The sequence below is a fragment of the Lathyrus oleraceus genome, chromosome 6 (assembly GCF_024323335.1).
Source record: "Lathyrus oleraceus cultivar Zhongwan6 chromosome 6, CAAS_Psat_ZW6_1.0, whole genome shotgun sequence".
NCBI lineage: Eukaryota > Viridiplantae > Streptophyta > Magnoliopsida > Fabales > Fabaceae > Lathyrus > Lathyrus oleraceus.
Genome location: NC_066584.1, coordinates 462,527,388 through 462,544,234, shown reverse-complemented (window position 1 = coordinate 462,544,234; position 16,847 = coordinate 462,527,388). Strand labels below are relative to the sequence as shown.

Below are 16,847 nucleotides of genomic sequence, written 5' to 3'. Positions count from 1 at the left end.
CCACAGAGACCAAATGTTAATCTATCGTTATCTATTGTTACGGTGTTTATCTAAGGTAATCGAAACAGGGTTTTTGAGAGTGCACAATGAAAAATAAAGTATTAAATTAAATTCAATTAATAAAGACAGGTTTGAATGTAATTCACATAATCAATTGATAATCCAAGTACTTGCTAATAGAATTACTTATGGGCAGTGTTTCCTACTTTGAAAAGAACCAATTTAACGGGAACTGTCGCTTTCGCGTATTCAGAACCGAGTTGTACTCCCTAATCAAACCCTCTTATTATCATTTATAAAAAGGCGCGCATTACGTTAGAGTAGTAAACCTATTTTTAAGAAATATAGTATCTTGACTAAGTTGAAAAGTATTTTGACCTGGATTTCTTAACCAAAAGAGGTTCTCACGAACCAGACTCTAAACTTATAAACGCGTCCGAAAATAGTTTTAAAATCACTTTTCTTTTTAAGTTAAAAACTCCTAATGAACTAAACAAAACGCTTTCGCTGTATTTGAAATAGTTAAAAACAATTAAGTTTAAACACACGTCAGACGGCTTTCGATCTTACCCAACGGAAATTAGGCGCAGGAAAACTTAAGTTGAAAGTCAAAATAACCCTTAAGTGTTTCTATGAACAGTTGTACGGATTATCGGTTCAATTACGATCCTTACATTCTAACCTTTATAGGTTTAGCCAGACATGGTAAAGTAAAAATGCATTTTTAATTTTTATCATAGAAACGGATAAAAAAGGTAATAAGTGCGAGTGCAGGAAAGTAAATAAAAGTAGTGCGAGTGCAGAAAGTAAATAAAAGTAATGCGGTGCAAGAAATAGACAAAGTAAAGTGCGAGTGCGGAAAGTAAATAAAAGTAGTGCGGTGCAAGAAATAAACAAAAAAAAGGCAGTGCGGGAAAGTAAACAAAATAAAGGCAGTGCGGGAAAGTAAAGTAGACAAAGGTAAAGAAATAAAACCTGCTCCAATCGGAGGGTCGAATAAAGTGCGAAACAGAAATGAAAATGGCGGCAGGATTAAACTTCCTTCCAAAGTGCTCCAAACTCGATTACAGACTCGATTACACAGTGTGGTAACACTCCGATGTGAAGCGATTACCACTTTTACACAATACTGATATATGCCTAGTTGTAACTAAGTTTGGATGCCTAAACAAGTGAAATCAAGGCTCTATTTATAGGCAAGAAAAAACAAGGAGATTACAAGGATGCTCCTAAGTTTGAAATTGGGAGGGAAACATTTTTGTTCTTGTGGCGCCCGCCACAACATCATGGCGCCCGCCATAGGAGTAAAATGCAGCGCCTAAGTGGCGATCGTGGTAGGAGTGGTAGTTGAGGAGAGGTTGAGATTGGGACACTGATCACACTAAAATTCACCGTATTTCTGACTCCGATTTCGCATGCATTCTTAGCTTTTATTGTTGTTTTGCTTTGTTATTTCTTTGTTTTCTTATGTTTTCAGGTTTTTATAATAATCGGAGCTTGAATCGGGAAAAGGAGCGAAAAAGGAGTGAAAACGGGCGAAAACCTAGAAATTCAGCGTTTTGCACTTACGGCACCCACCGTGGCGGGCGCCATGGGGTTAGCCATGACGTGGCCACGTCTCAAGACCACTCCTCAACCGTCAAGACCCACGATCCCCACTCCATCATCCCCTGTAGGGACCATGGCGGGCGCCATAGGCCTGTGGCGGGCGCCACAAGGCCAAAATCAGTAACCTCCACTTTTTAGTGGAGGGGCGTCCCTGTCATTTCATGCTTTCAGTTTTTACTATAAATAGGACCTTAGATTTTCGTTTTTCATCATCCAGAATTAGAATTCTCTAGGCATATATCAGTTATAAAGCAGTTGCCATTCCACATCGGGGTGCCTCTGCAATCGAGTGATCGAGTCTGTAATCTGTCTGTGGTTCGAGTTTTGGAGCACTCTGGAGGAAGTTAATCCTGCCGCCATTTTAATTCAAGTTCGTATTTTACTTTTATTTATTTCCTGCACTCGCACATTTACGTTGTTTATTTCCTGCACTCGCACATTTACGTTGTTTATTTCCTGCACTCGCACATTTACGTTGTTTATTTCCTGCACTCGCACATTTACGTTGTTTATTTCCTGCACTCGCACATTTACGTTGTTTATTTCCTGCACTCGCACATTTACGTTGTTTATTTCCTGCACTCGCACTTTACTTTGTTTATTATCCGCACTCGCTTTAAATTACTTTTATGAAAAACTATAAAAAGAATATTTACTTTATCATGTCTAACTAATTCTATAAAGGTTAGAATGTAAGGATCGTAATTAAACCAGTAATCAGTATAATTGTTCGTGGAAACACCTAAGGGCTATTTTATCTTTCAATTCAAGTAATTGTTTTTAACTATTTCAAAAACAGCCAAAAGCGCTTTGTCTAGTTTATTAGGAGATTTTAGATTAAAAAGAAAAGAGATTTTAAAACGATTTTCGGACGCGTTAGGAAGTTTAAACTCTGGTTCGTAAGAACCTCTTTTTGCTAAGAAGTCCAGGTTAAAATACTTTTCAACTTAGTTAAGATACTGTATTTCTTAAAAATAGGTTTACTACTCTAACGCAGTACGCACCTTTTTATCCGTGACAATAGGAGGGGTTGATTAGAGAGTACAACTCGGTTCTGAATACGCGAAAGCGACAGTTCCTGTTAAATTAGTTCTTTTCAAAGGAGAAAACATTGCCCATAAGTAGTTCCACTAACAAGTACTGGATTATCATTGATTGCGTGAATTACATTCGAGCCTGTCTTTATTTATTATTTAAAATTATAATTTTATTTACCATTGCACCCTTATTAAAACCCTTAAAAATAGTTGCCTTAGATACACACCATAACAACAGGTTTGATAGATTGACACTTGGTCTCTGTGGATTCGATAATCTTTTATATTACTTTGACGTGATTCGTACACTTGCGAAAAACACGCATCAGACACGTCATGGATGGAGCCATGGCGCCAGCCACAGTGGGAGCCACAAGTGTAAAATGCTGATTTTTTGGCTTTTTAGCTCATTTTCGCTCCTTTTCTCGTTCGGGGCTCCGATTAGACTGGAAACCTGAAAACAAAGAAAAACATAGTAATAACATAACAAAATAATAGTAAAACAACTAAAATGCATGCGAAATCGGAGTCGAAAATACGGTGAATTTCAGTGTCATCAAGAAGAAGAAGAAAGTGAGGAGAACTTACCTAGTGGAGAGTGTGTATTGTACCTTGGGTTCTTGGAGAAGGAAGAAGAACAAGACTAGTAGGAGGAAGAAGGGAAGGGAGATGAACAAGTTTCATGTTGGAGGAAAATTGAAACAGAGCCTTGAAGTCCATTAAAAATGGCCACAAAAACAACAACTTGAAACTGCATGCATTCATGCAAATTATTGGTCATTTGACAATTTTGAGGTCCCAACTTGGAAGCTCAATAACTTACTCATTAAGCCACTAACTAAGAAACTTTTTGAAGAAACAATGAAGAGGGAAATGTGATCTATAACTTTCATGTTGAAGTCAAATTAAATTGAAACTTGCATACAGGTGAAAAATGGCCACGAAGAGGGTTGCTTGAAACTGACCAAACACTTAGCAAAATTTTACTAAGTATAAAACCAAATTACAAACTTAACGTCATGACTTTAGAAGATGATATCTTGAGTTGTAGCCAACCAAATAAGGAGTTATTGGAACCATTCGAAAGAGGAAACCTAGTAATACAATTTTCATGTCGAAAATGTATTAAAATGGAGCTTGAATATGGGTGAAACATGGCCATGAAGTTGACTGAAATTATTTGTAAAATTGCCCAAAATAGAAACCTTCCTTTGAAACCCTAATTTCCAATTTTGGTAACTTTTCATAATTCTTGATTTTTGATGAATCTCTTGATTTTTCTTGATCAAATTTATACCATATACCGTATTTGACTTGTGGAACACAAATTTGACCAATGAAATCAAGAGTTGACTTTTTAATCTGCTAAGTTGACTTTTCCCCCAATTGAATCAAACCATTGGTTATTTGAGCAATTGAACTTCTTCTGAATAAAATTGATGGCCAATATCCTACGCATAGACACTTAGGGACTCATAGATTACCATGGAATCAAGTCTTGCTCAAAAAATCAGAAATAAATTGATCTTATCACAAACCCTAATTTCAGTCCAAAAAGATAGGAGATGAGGGCCCATCTTCAAAACCTTGATCCCCCTAGGGAAAATGGAGAAACTTATGAGAAAAGATGTCTTGTATAATGGAAAGATGAATATGAATAAAAAATTGGTCCATGGGTATACCACACACTGAGATAATCAACATTCCTAGCTTAAGGACCAAAAGATAGGAGAGTGTGATCAACTTCCATTCTCTTGCAATTCTCACTCAATTGATGAAGTAATGGATCATTTGAGATGTCTTAGGGCATAAGAAAACCCTTTTAACTTGAATTATCATGAAGTTGAGGATATCCCACCCTCCCTCCCCTGATTGTCACCTCTCTCTCTTCTAAAGCTTGAAGAAGGCCAAAATAGAGATACCTTGATCCCACAACCATTGAACCAATGATATGAATGAATGTATATGATGATAAAACATAAGTATTTGGGGTTGAAAAGAAGAGGGTAAATTCTAGGGTACAACAGATGCCCCTATTCAATCTTCTTGCACCCGAGAGGTTGAAAAAGCGACAACTTTCAACCGTTCAAGGCTGGAGAGGATTGAATACCACAAGAACCCGAAAATTTTCACTCTGGAGAAGAGGCAAAGAGGTTAGTATGTAGGTTTTGAAGTTTAATGGTGTATTATAGCAAGATATCTAGGAACAAAGACTACCAATCTATACGGGCATGTCTGTGAATAAAAGATGTTACGCCAGGAAAGAAATGGATCACCAACAAAGATACCAGGATAGAACATGATTTAACAATCACAAAGACTACCAATCTAAACCAGCACGTCTTTGAACAAAAGATGTTGCGCCAGGAAAGAACTGGATCACAAACAAAGGTACCAGGATAAAACTGGATTTAACAATCACAAAGACTACCAATGTAAATTGGTACATCTATGAACAAAATATGTTATGCCAGGAAAGAACTGGATCACCAAAAAAGGTACCAGGATAGAACTGTATTTAACAAGGTTACCAGGATAGAACTGGATTTGAAAGGTTACCAGGATAAAACTGGATTTGAGAAGTTACCAGGATAAAACTGGATTTAGAAAGATTACTAGGATAGAACTGGATTTATGGATACTTGTGGGTAAAATCAAATGAATCCTGCGAGGATAAAAATAATATGGAGATATACCAAAGGACTGATAACTTCACTGGGGAAGCAAGGAAACAAAATTGGTTTATACTTCGATGCATGTTTGAATTTTTCTATGGCGTAATGCTCTGTGTAAAATGGGAATGGTACGCAATTTTATGGATGTGGTATAATGATTCATGATTTTGCATGGGAATGAATAAAATATAAGGAATTTACTAAAGAAAAATCCTTGAAATATCTGGAACTCTGTGGGGAGTAACAAACGGAGTGACTGGTAACCACGGGCCACAAATTCTGAGGGGAATTTGCAAAAATAAACTGCAAACTCTGCTGAAGGAACTCAATCTCAATGCAAACTCTGGGCAAGGACACCAATGAAGATTGGACGTTGTTGAAGAAAATTACCATCAAACTCTCACTGGGAATGAGGTGAACTCTACATAAGGAAACTCAGAACCACACCCCTTCTTTCTGGAGATGTGAGAAGTCTTGAACAAGAGGTATTAACAATGCACTCTACTCGGGAATAAGAAAATTCTCAACCAGGCTCAGCTGGGAAAAGAGATCCTTCTCACAACTAGGGATGAAACTCTGCTCTGGGAATAACCATACCCCAATAAGCACATCTGCTGGGGAATGAGGGTTCCTAAAGAAGGACCTCTCCAGTCATTCTCTTCAATCAGAGATCCTGCTTGGGGATAAGAAATCTTAACAAACATGTCGGGGAAACCAAAGTGAAAATTACAAGTTATCTCGATGATTCTTGCTTTCATGCCGACATGTCAAACATCTGCGAGTGAACATTACTCCCGCAACACAAAACATAACCTAGGTGCTCCAGTCATAGCATGACCATCTTGTCCACCAACCCGACCACACTCAAAATCACAAGCATATTCAAATGTCTTTTTTTATCATGTCACGTAAAGTCCAAAATTTTCAATTGCAATGATTATCAAAAATTCAGACGTTTTTGCAAACAAAACTGATAAAAGAAAAATAAAGAACAAGCTTTTGAACGAAAAGGAAATTTTATTGATTGGAGAACTAGCCTGTAAATAGGCATTTACATCAGGAGGTAATTCCTAGGAAGAGGCAATTGTAAAAAGTCAAAAAATAAAATATTATTACAAGAATGGCAACGTGAAAGCGGATTTCCATCAGGTTTCGATTCAGCTATATCTCCTATGACCTTGAAATTCTCATCCCTTTGCTTTCTGAAGAAAATGATTGAACTGATTCCTACCCTTCGGGGTTTCCAAACTATAGTAGTACAAGGAAATCACGGATCCAATGTAAGACATAGTCGTTTGCTTTAAATCCCTAACTTTTGCCTGGATCGCCCTTTCGGGTTTTCAATCCATCGGGATACCCTTTTTTTGCCTAAGTTGCTCTTTCGGGTTTTCAACTTAGCGGGTGTACTTATTTTTTTAAATAATTTTTATCCCTAATTTTTGCCTGAACCTTTTATTCATTTTTTTATGGTCCGCCGGAATGCCCAATTTTGCCCAAGCCATCGACTTAGCGGGTCCTTTTTATGCGAAGTATTGTTTAACCACGTCTGCATTCACAGGGAGTGGGAAGTCTTCACCATCCATAATTGTGAGCATCATGGCTCCTCCAGAGAAGACTTTCCTTATAATGTATGGCTCTTCATAATTCGGAGTCCACTTGCCCCTTGGATCAGACTGAGGAAGAATAATTCTTTTTAAGACGAGGTCACCAGCTTTGTAACTCTGAGGACGAACTCTCTGATCAAATGCCTTCTTCATCCGTTTTTGATATAATTGCCCGTGACAGATAATGGCCATTCTTTTCTCCTCGATGAGGTTCAACTGATCAAATATATTATGCACCCTCTCGGCCTCGTCGAGTTTCACATATGTCATCAAACTTAAAGAGGGGAATTCAACCTCAACAGGAAAAACTGCCTCCATGCCATAGACTAATGAAAATGGAGTTTCCCTAGTCGAGGTACGTACCAAAGTACGGTAACCATGTAAGGCAAAAGGTAGCATCTCGTTCCAATCCTTGTAGGTTACAACCATCTTTTTTACTATCTTCCTTATGTTCTTGTTGGCTACCTCAACTACCTCATTCATCTTTGGGCGGTAAGAAAAGGAATTATGATGCTGAATCTTGAAACTCTGTCATCATCTTGTTGTTGATATTGGACCCATTGTCTGTTATGATCTTCTCAGGGATTCCATAATGACAAATTATATTCTGCTTGATAAAATGAGCAACCACCTACTTGGTCACGTTGGCGTAGGAAGAAATTTCCACCCACTTGCTAAAGTAGTCAATAGCCACTAAGATAAAACGGTGTCAGTTTGAAATCAGTGGACCTAATGCATCCGATCATGTCAATTCCCCACATTGCAAAGGGCCATGGAGAATTCAAAACATTTAAAGGAACATGAGGGATATGCACTTTATCAACATAAATTTGGCACTGGTGACATGATCTAGCATGAATATGGCAGTCGGTTTCCATGGTCATCCAATAGTAACCTGCTCTCAGAATCTTCTTCGCCATGGAATGACCATTGGAGTGTGTTCCAAATGAACCTTCATGAATCTCCTCAATAATTATGTCTGCTTCGTGCCTATCCACGTGTTTGAGCAGAACATGATCATGATTCCTTTTATACAGTACATCACCACTTAAGAAAAACCTGGCAGACAACTTCCTTAGTGTTTTCTTGTCTAGGATAGACGCATCTTCTGGGTATTCCTGTTTCTCAAGGTATCTTTTGATATTATAGAACCAAGGTCTATCATCCCGCGCTTCATCATTAGTGTAGGAAAAAATTGGTCCATTCAACCTCATAATGCTGATGGAAGGGGCGTCATTCGCCCATTTAACTTTGAACATGAATGCTAGAGTAGCCAGTGCATCTGCTAAATGATTTTCTTCTCTTGGAATATGATCAAACGTGATCTTCTCAAAGTATGGAATCAACTTCATCACATGCTCTCAGTATGGAATCAAATTTTGATGACGAGTCTCGCAATCTCCATTGATTTGGCTGATAACCAGAGCAGAATCCCCATATATCTCAAGATACTTGATTGTCAAATCAATAGTCACTTCAATCCTATAGATGCAAGCTTCATATTCGGCCATCTTATTTGTACAGTCAAAACAGATTCTGGCAATGAAAGGAATATGAAAACTCGTGGGAGAACTAATGACAGCTTCCATACCATTTCCCAAAGCATTTGAAGCACCGTCGAACATGAGCGACCATCGCGATCCTGGTTCTGGGCCTTCGTCTGGGTCTGGTATGTTGTAATATTGTTTGAGAAACAAAACATATTCATCAGGAAACTCAAACTACATAGGTTGGTAATCCTCTACAGGTTGATGAGCCAAGTAGTCAGCAACTATGCTACTCTTGATTGGTTTTTGAGTCGTATATTGGATATCATACTCTGTTAAAATCATTTGCCAACGGGAAACCCTTCCCGTGAGAGCAGGCTTCTCAAAAATATACTTGATTGGGTCCATTTTCGAGATCAACAAGGTAGTGTGGGTCAACATATACTGTCTCAGCCAGCAAGAAGCCCACGCTAGAGCGCAACAAGTTTTCTCAAGCATTGAATATTTGATTTCAAAGTTGGTAAAACTTTTGCTTAGGTAGTATATTGCATGCTCTTTTCGGCCAAACTCGTCATGTTGGCCTAATACACACCCCATTGATTCGTCGAGGACAGTGAAATACACGATTAGCGGCCTTCCTTCTACTGGGGGCATAAGAACAGGAGGTTCCTGCAAGTAATCTTTTAATCTCTCAAACTCTCTCTGACCATTGTCGTTCCACACCACGGCATGATCGTTTCTCAATAATTTGAACATCGGTTCACATGTGGCTGTTAGATTGGAGATAAATCTAGCAATGTAGTTTAACCTCCCTAAGAAACCACACACTTTTTTTTTCAGTTCTTGGTTCAGTCATCTCTTGAATTGCTTTTACCTTTGCAGAATCAACTTCAATTCCTCTTTCACTAATAAGAAAGCCAAGTAACTTACCGGATCTCACTCCGAAAGTACATTTGTTGGGATTCAGCCTCAGTGTGAACTTCCTCAATCTCTCAGGCAACTTCCACAGGTTGATTAGATGTTCCTCCTCTATATGGAATTTTGCAATCATATCATCCACATAGCACTCAATCTCCTTAGGGATCATGTCATGGAATAGGGTTACCATTACACATTGGTAAGTTGCCCCTGCATTCCTCAAACGAAAAGGCATGGCATTGTAACAGAAGGTTCCCCAAGGTGTGATAAACATGGTTTTCTCCATATCTTCTAGAGCCATTTTAATCTGATTATAATCGGAGAAACCATCCATGAAAAAATACCAAGAACTGAGCAGTATTGTCGACCAATACATCAATGTGAGGGAGCGGGAAATCATCCTTGGGACTCGCTATGTTCAAATCACGATAATCAACATACATTCGCACCTTGTTGTCCTTCTTAGGCACATGAATGATGTTATCTACCCACGGAGGATAAGAAGTAACTGTCAGAAAGCCTGCATCAAACTACTTCTGCACTTCATCTTTGATCTTCTTAGACATATCTGGATGCGTCCTTTGAAGCTTCTGCTTAACATGGGGACACTCCTCTTTCAAAGGTAGCCTATGCACCACAATATCCATGTCGAGTCCAGGAATGTCTTGATAAGACCAAGCAAATATGTCAGCAAATTCTTGCAACAGATAAAAAGTATTAATAGAAAGACATAGATCAAAAGATTTGAATGCAAAACGTCCTTTATTTTATGATAAAAATTGAAAATGAAACATGGTGGCCCTACATGATTCACTACGCCTTGGGCAGAGCGCATGAATTATTGCATGATAAAAGATACAAAAGAAAATTACTCTTGATTGAGCGTGACTTGGATGACATCCTATACATCCCAGTTGTGGAGCTCTTCAACTGGAACACTTGCAAACTTCACCAGAATGAGAACACTCGGATCCTTGGGAGCTTTAGGGGCTAAACCCTGTTTGGAATGACTGAAACTGAGACCCAACCTATCAAACTTTGGAGGAAGATCTAGCACACGGCCCTAACCTTTGGGGTGACCATTCTCAACCACTGCTCTAGCATCTTTCAAAGAGAACATAGAAACTGCAGGCTTATTATCCTCAGAACGAGGAGTCTTGATCATCTGAACAACTTCAAACGCATGAAAAGGAGTTTCATGTATTTCCCCCACAATCTCTTCATACCAAAAACATGCTAAATGACTCACCATGTACTATTCCTCTCCATAAACAGTAACAATCTTACTACCAATCAGGAACTTCATTTTCTGATGCAAGGTGGATGTTACAGTGCTTGCCCCATGAATCCACGGGCATCCTAGCAAATAAAAATATGTGGGTTGTATATCCATGACGAAGAACGTTGTACCAAAAACTTGCGGTCCAATTTTAACAAGTAGATCCACTTCGCCGAAATAGCTCTTCGAGATCCATCAAAAGCCCTGACTATCAAGTCACTTAGGCGCAATTCAACTCCTGCATAGTTAATCTTCATTAGAGCAGACTTGGGTAACATATTTAAGGATGATCTGGTGTCCACCAACACACGAGATAATGTAGTTCCTTTGCATTCCATAGAAATGTGCAGAGCTTTATTATGATTGCGTCCTTCAGGAGGGAGATCAAAGTCTGTAAAACCCAAACCATTGTCAGCTGAAATACTGGCCACAACGCCTTCTGACTTGTTGACAATGATGTTCTGTGTCACAAAAGAGAAAATCAATAACTTAATTAGAGCATTTCAATGAGCTCTAAAACACAACAATAAAAATAAGATTGAAATTTTAGACAGCGTCTGGCTCAGATGATTTATCACTTTATAGTCACTCTTCCGAATTAATCTCAATAACTCTTCAACTTCTTGAGACGAAGAAGTTCCAGGCATTGTATTTGGAGCATTATCTGGCACAAAATCTGAATTACCACCCACCACTTGTTTACTCTTAGATTTCTCGAAGGCATCAACATTATCTTAAGCATTTTATGGAGAATATGTCCTGCCGCTTATGGTAATTCTTCCCATACTGGAAAAATTGTCGACATTCAAACTTGCATCTTCACTTGGTTTGTCCTTAGAAAGCTTCCCTTCTTGCTTCACTCCATGATAATAGACGTCTGACATATAATGCCAAGGCACAAAACTCTCACTAGACTAAGGAATATGACCAGGAAACATTATTGTCAAGGGAGTAGGCCTAGTAGGCGCTAGAATATTTGTAGGAGTATACGAAATAGAAATTACTGCCACATCTTTCACTTCAACCTCTTTATCTCTAACAATTCTATCACACTATAAGAAAACTTCATCAATCAAATTCTGAATCACAGTCTCCAGATTAACACAACCCCCTGGCTGACTCTGGCACCTACAACAATCTGGAAAACACCCAGGAAAAACACCATTCTTTATCAGATAACTTTTAACATACGACAATGGAGTAGACAACATGTTCACATCCATTATCAAATTCAAGTTCTCACCACCTTCCACAACATTAACAGTAGGTCCGGCATGAGATGGCATCAGGTTTTGGATAACATTAGGTCCATTGTCCGGAGTGAACTGAACGGCCTTAGAATCTAACAACTCTTGCACTTTGTACTTAAGAGCCCAACAATTCTCCACATCATGGCCTATGCTTCCAGAATGAAACTCGCATCGGGCATTAGGGTTATAACCTGCAGGGAGCCTCTCAGGAGGAGGTGGCATGTCCCTCAAATTAACCAACTTCAATTTCAATAAATTTTGAAGCACTTGAGAATAATACATTGGGAGTAGATCAAATACTTTCTCAATTCTGGGATGTCTGGGCTGATTATGATTGTGACGAGGAGTGGTCTGTTGTTGTTGCTATTGGTACTACGGTTGTTGTTGTTGAGGAGTTACGATGACAGGAATGGCCACAACGTTCACTTATTATTGTTGACATTGATGTTAGTATTGTTGCTGATATTGTGGTTGGTATTTTTGTTGATGTAGTGGTTGGTATTGTTGTTTTCCTCTACCCCTCTCAGCATAAGCATCACTCGATTCACCCTCCTTCTTCTTAGGGTATCCACTAAATGGCTTCTTACGAACCCCACTTGCAGAACTACCAGTATTGGCCAATTGAATTTTACCCATTTTGAGACCAACTTCAATCTTCTCTCCTGCCATTACCAATTTGGAAAAACCAGTAGAAGTGCTACCCACCATTCGGTCATAGTAAGGACCTTGTAGGGTACCCATGACACATGTCAACCAGTTCTCTCTCCATCAATGGAGGTTGAACTCTAACAGCTAGCTCATGCCACTTCTGAGCATATTCCTTGAATGATTCATTTTGACCCTGGGTCAAACATTGCAATTGGGTCCTATTCGATGCCATATAAATATTGTATTGGTAGTGTTTCACAAATGCTTCCACTAAATCCCTCCAGTTTCTGATGTACCTTCTCTCCAAGTGCATATACCATTCTAGGGATGCCCCAGCTAGGCTATCTTGGAAAAAGTGCATTAGTAGCCTCTCGTCCTCGGAATAAGCAGACATCTTGCGGTAGTAAGCTCTAACATGCGTCTTTGGACAAGTTGTGCCGGTATACTTGTCAAAAACGGGAACCTTTAACTTAGGTGGAATCCTTACCCCTCGCACCAGTCCCAGGTCAGTAATTTCCATTCCTAAAACACCTTGCCCTTCCACAAGTTTCAATCTTTCCTCCAACAGATGGTACTTTCTATCATTAGCATGAGCACTCAAGTCACTGTTATGCATTGAATACATATCCTCATTATGATCTACCTTAAGCTCTTGCAATTGAGGGTTCCCCTTGCATTGGGATGCCCCAACATATCCCTAACAATGAGATGCGGTCCTCTATGATTGTACGGTGGTGGTGGTGGAAAGTTTCCATGCAGACCCTGGTTATGAACATGATAACCATTAGCACATTGATCATTAAAGTTTGGCCCAACAAAATTCATAGCAATGTTGGAACGAGGTTGCCCCACAGAATCATCTTCGAACATCAGCTCAGGTCGTCCATTCTGAACACGAGGTCTCTCCACAAGAGCCCTCAATTCCTCCTGATTATGGGTCACATTAGTAATGGCCTCCACAAACTGTGCCATTCTAGCATCCATATGGTTCCTCATTTCATCTATGTTATCCTGAATTTGATCCATATGACATCTTTGGTTGCTTCTCGTGACGTAACGATGAATGACTGGATTTGCAATCTCTCCTAAGAAAATCAGAATCAATGTGAGAGGGTTGGCCAGAAAACATGTTATGAATGCTGTATGAATGCATGAATGGATGTAATACATGTAATGACATGTTTGTGTATTTCCAGGGTTCTAAAGTTTTGATTCAAATTATATAAGCGAAAGGAATAGAGGATACAAAATGAACACTAGATAGGCCAAACCTCAAATTCATTAAACTAAAAACTCATAGTAAGACAGGTAGTTCTTACAAGAGAAACAAAAATACAAACAAAACAACAGTGCAAATCAAAAGACCCCATCAACAATCCTGGTGGTGGTGTACATGGAAAAAGACAAATTCAATCTTCCCAATCCACATAGGTCAAAGGCCCTCCACTTTAGAGATGATCTAGGCTCCAAGCTTTGGACTCTTTGAACAACTTCTTTGTCTCCTCTTGATTGCACTTCTGGACAATACTTCGGATAATAACATCTTTTCTAAAAATCATGCCATCCAGATACCGACATTAATCAATCAACTTCTCACACTCTTTGCACTCTGGAAGTGGAATCTGCATGGGAGCATCATCTTTCTCTATCAACCGAGCTTTGAGGCTTGCAACCTCCTTTATAACTTTCCCTAACTGAATATGGCTTCGTCTAAGTTGGATCTCCACTCCTAGCCTCTAGGTATTTTCCTCCTCGAATTGCACATTCTTGACCTGAAGCTGCTTTTCCAACTCTCTAATCTTGGCCTTGTATTTTCTCTCCATCTTGGCTTTGGAGGCTTTGAGGGATTCACAACCTCGGTGATTTTGCTTGATTTCTTCTTAAACTTCTTCAAGAGCTTTCCTTTGTTCCTCAACAACTTTAGAAGTACTCCCTCTAACTATATCAGCTTTTGGCTTCTTTCTGATCCTTACATCCACAATAAGACCATACTCACCAAGCAACTCGTCTCTTTATTTAATCTTATGATCTAAATCCATCTTTTCTTGCCAAAATCCGAAGACTTGCATGCTCAGTTCCTCTTTTTCCTGCTTCAACTTCTTGTTCAAAAGCAAAGTTTTATTGAAGTACTCTCTAGGCACAAAATCAGGATGATCTGGCTCTTGAGGATATAATGGCTTATCCATCGGAAAAGGAAACAAGACAGTTTGAACTCTTTCTTTGATCCAGGCTATGTAAAGAGGATAAGCAATACAATCCTTTTTTCCAAAAAACTTTTTCCCTTTACACGAAATATGATTTCAGGCCTTAGCAACTTTCTTCATCATCTCAACACCATAATTCACATTGTAGAACAAAGACTCTTGGATGCTCCTATCCTCTAGAGATCCTTTCAAAGCATAGTGCAATTGTCTTTGAGAAAGCACGTGATTATAGTTTACACCTCCCCTAATGCCCATGAGAGGCACATTAGGAAACTCTTCACAACATAAAATCACTTCAGATTTCTCCATCCTGTCCAATTTCAAGTTATACCACACCAAATCTTTGGAAGTAAGCCCCATCAACCTCTTGGACCACTTCAAGGTTTCCTTGTTATCCATAAATGCTCCTTTGCACGGGAGATGGCTTCGGAACCAATGGTACAAAAGAGGAGCACAACACCACAGTAAGCCACCTCTCCTTTTGTGATTTCTGGAATGAATAGAATGATATACACCCCCCAAAAGTGTTAGTACTAGGTTCCCCATCATCAAGATACGAATGGAGTTCATATCGACAAAATCAACCATGTTGGGAAACAAAACAATGCCATAGATACTGCAAGCCAAAACAGCATTGAAAACCTTCCAATTCTCTTCTTTAGCCAAAGCACCCAAAGTTTCTAAAAGAAAACTCAGAATAAAACCAGAGAGTCCTCCTTTTGTCTTGAGATTAGCATCCACCACATATTTTCCCAAATAAAGGGTAGCAACAATACGTTCAGAATCAGGAACCTCCATAGACACGTGAAAAGGAACTTGAAGCTTGATGGGAATTCCTAGAATACATGAATACTCTTCCAAGGTCAGTGCCAACTGATAGTCTGGGAAAGTTAAGCATCACAAAGGAGGATCATAGAACTACAATAGAGTATGAGGTACTCTAAAAGTTTCCCATAGTCTCTTTTGAAAACTTCCAAATTGCCAGAAGGGGACCTCTCATCCATCTTGAGAAGGGAGTCTAGATTAACCTCAGGAAACTTCTAAGAAACATGCCCACCTCTACCAGTATCCATCTTTAGAGAAGACTTAAATAACGAGAATCAAGAATTAAAAACACATGGAAATACAAAAACATGTGTGTTAATAGAATGAATATAATAATGCTCAGGAAAGCAAGTATGGTTTCCATATCAACAGATAGCTGATGTGCTTGATAACAATTGAATGCCACAAGTGCAAAGGTTCGATGTAATTCCAAGAAAACCAGGTATGATGAAGGCTTGTTTTGTAACACACACCCCAACTCACAAGTAGGTTCTTATCAGAATAGGACAGACTTCTAAATGGCAACCAAAGTCGACAATTCTCATGATAGCACTTTGTCTAGTGTAAAAGGAATGCAAGGCAAGAGCATTCCCACTAGAACCTCGGCTGGGTATGGTATGTCATGCAAACTCGTACGTACCAGGCGCCACTAGAGTTAGCATGACTATCCACTCTAACTTATGTGTCACTGGCCTGGGTAGTTGTTAGGGACCAATTAGTACTACTTTTTATATAATTTTATTGGTCCCTTTTACCAATTTTTGATGTAATTACACACTTTTATTCTCACTATTTTGTATAAATGCAATTAGGTTTAATTGATGTTGTTTTGAATAGTTATTTCACATATTTGTTAGTTTTGTAGAATTTTTGGGCAAGAGAGCTTTGGAATGTTTAATCATAATTTGGAAGAAGTGTTGAATGCAATTTGGAGGCCTAATTTTGAAGATTAACACTTGGAAGATTAATTGGATGAAGCTTGCAAGGCAAGGAAGCTGAAGTAGCTTCAGTTCGCGCCGCGGACTCCCTTCGCGCCACGAACCTTGCGAATCCAGCAAGCTGATTTGGCCAAGTGTTCTGTTTCCAATGCCAGCTGTGTTTGCCATTTCTGTATCTATTGTAGGGGGATTTTCAGCTTTAGATGAAAATCAGCATTTTAGAAAAGGTCTACCCTTTTAGAAAACAGAATGGAAATGGTTCATTCATTGATTCATAGTTTGATATTTTGTAAGAGAAAAACAGAGTTTGTTTCTTCATTGCCTTGTGCTTTCCAAAATGATGATGAGGAGCTAAACCCCATTTTGTCAAGATT

At 38.9% G+C, this 16,847-nt stretch overlaps 1 protein-coding gene across 1 annotated transcript; it reads right to left on the bottom strand.

Annotated features, from left to right (window-relative positions):
* Positions 1-14,806: 14,806 nt before the first annotated feature.
* On the bottom strand, positions 14,807-16,641 carry LOC127096250 (uncharacterized). The gene is made up of 2 exons (XM_051034845.1): positions 16,578-16,641; positions 14,807-15,591 (listed from the first exon to the last, which is right to left on the bottom strand). The coding sequence occupies exons 1-2, from the start codon at positions 16,639-16,641 to the stop codon at positions 14,807-14,809; spliced, it is 849 nt and encodes a 282-aa protein (XP_050890802.1).
* Positions 16,642-16,847: the final 206 nt, after the last annotated feature.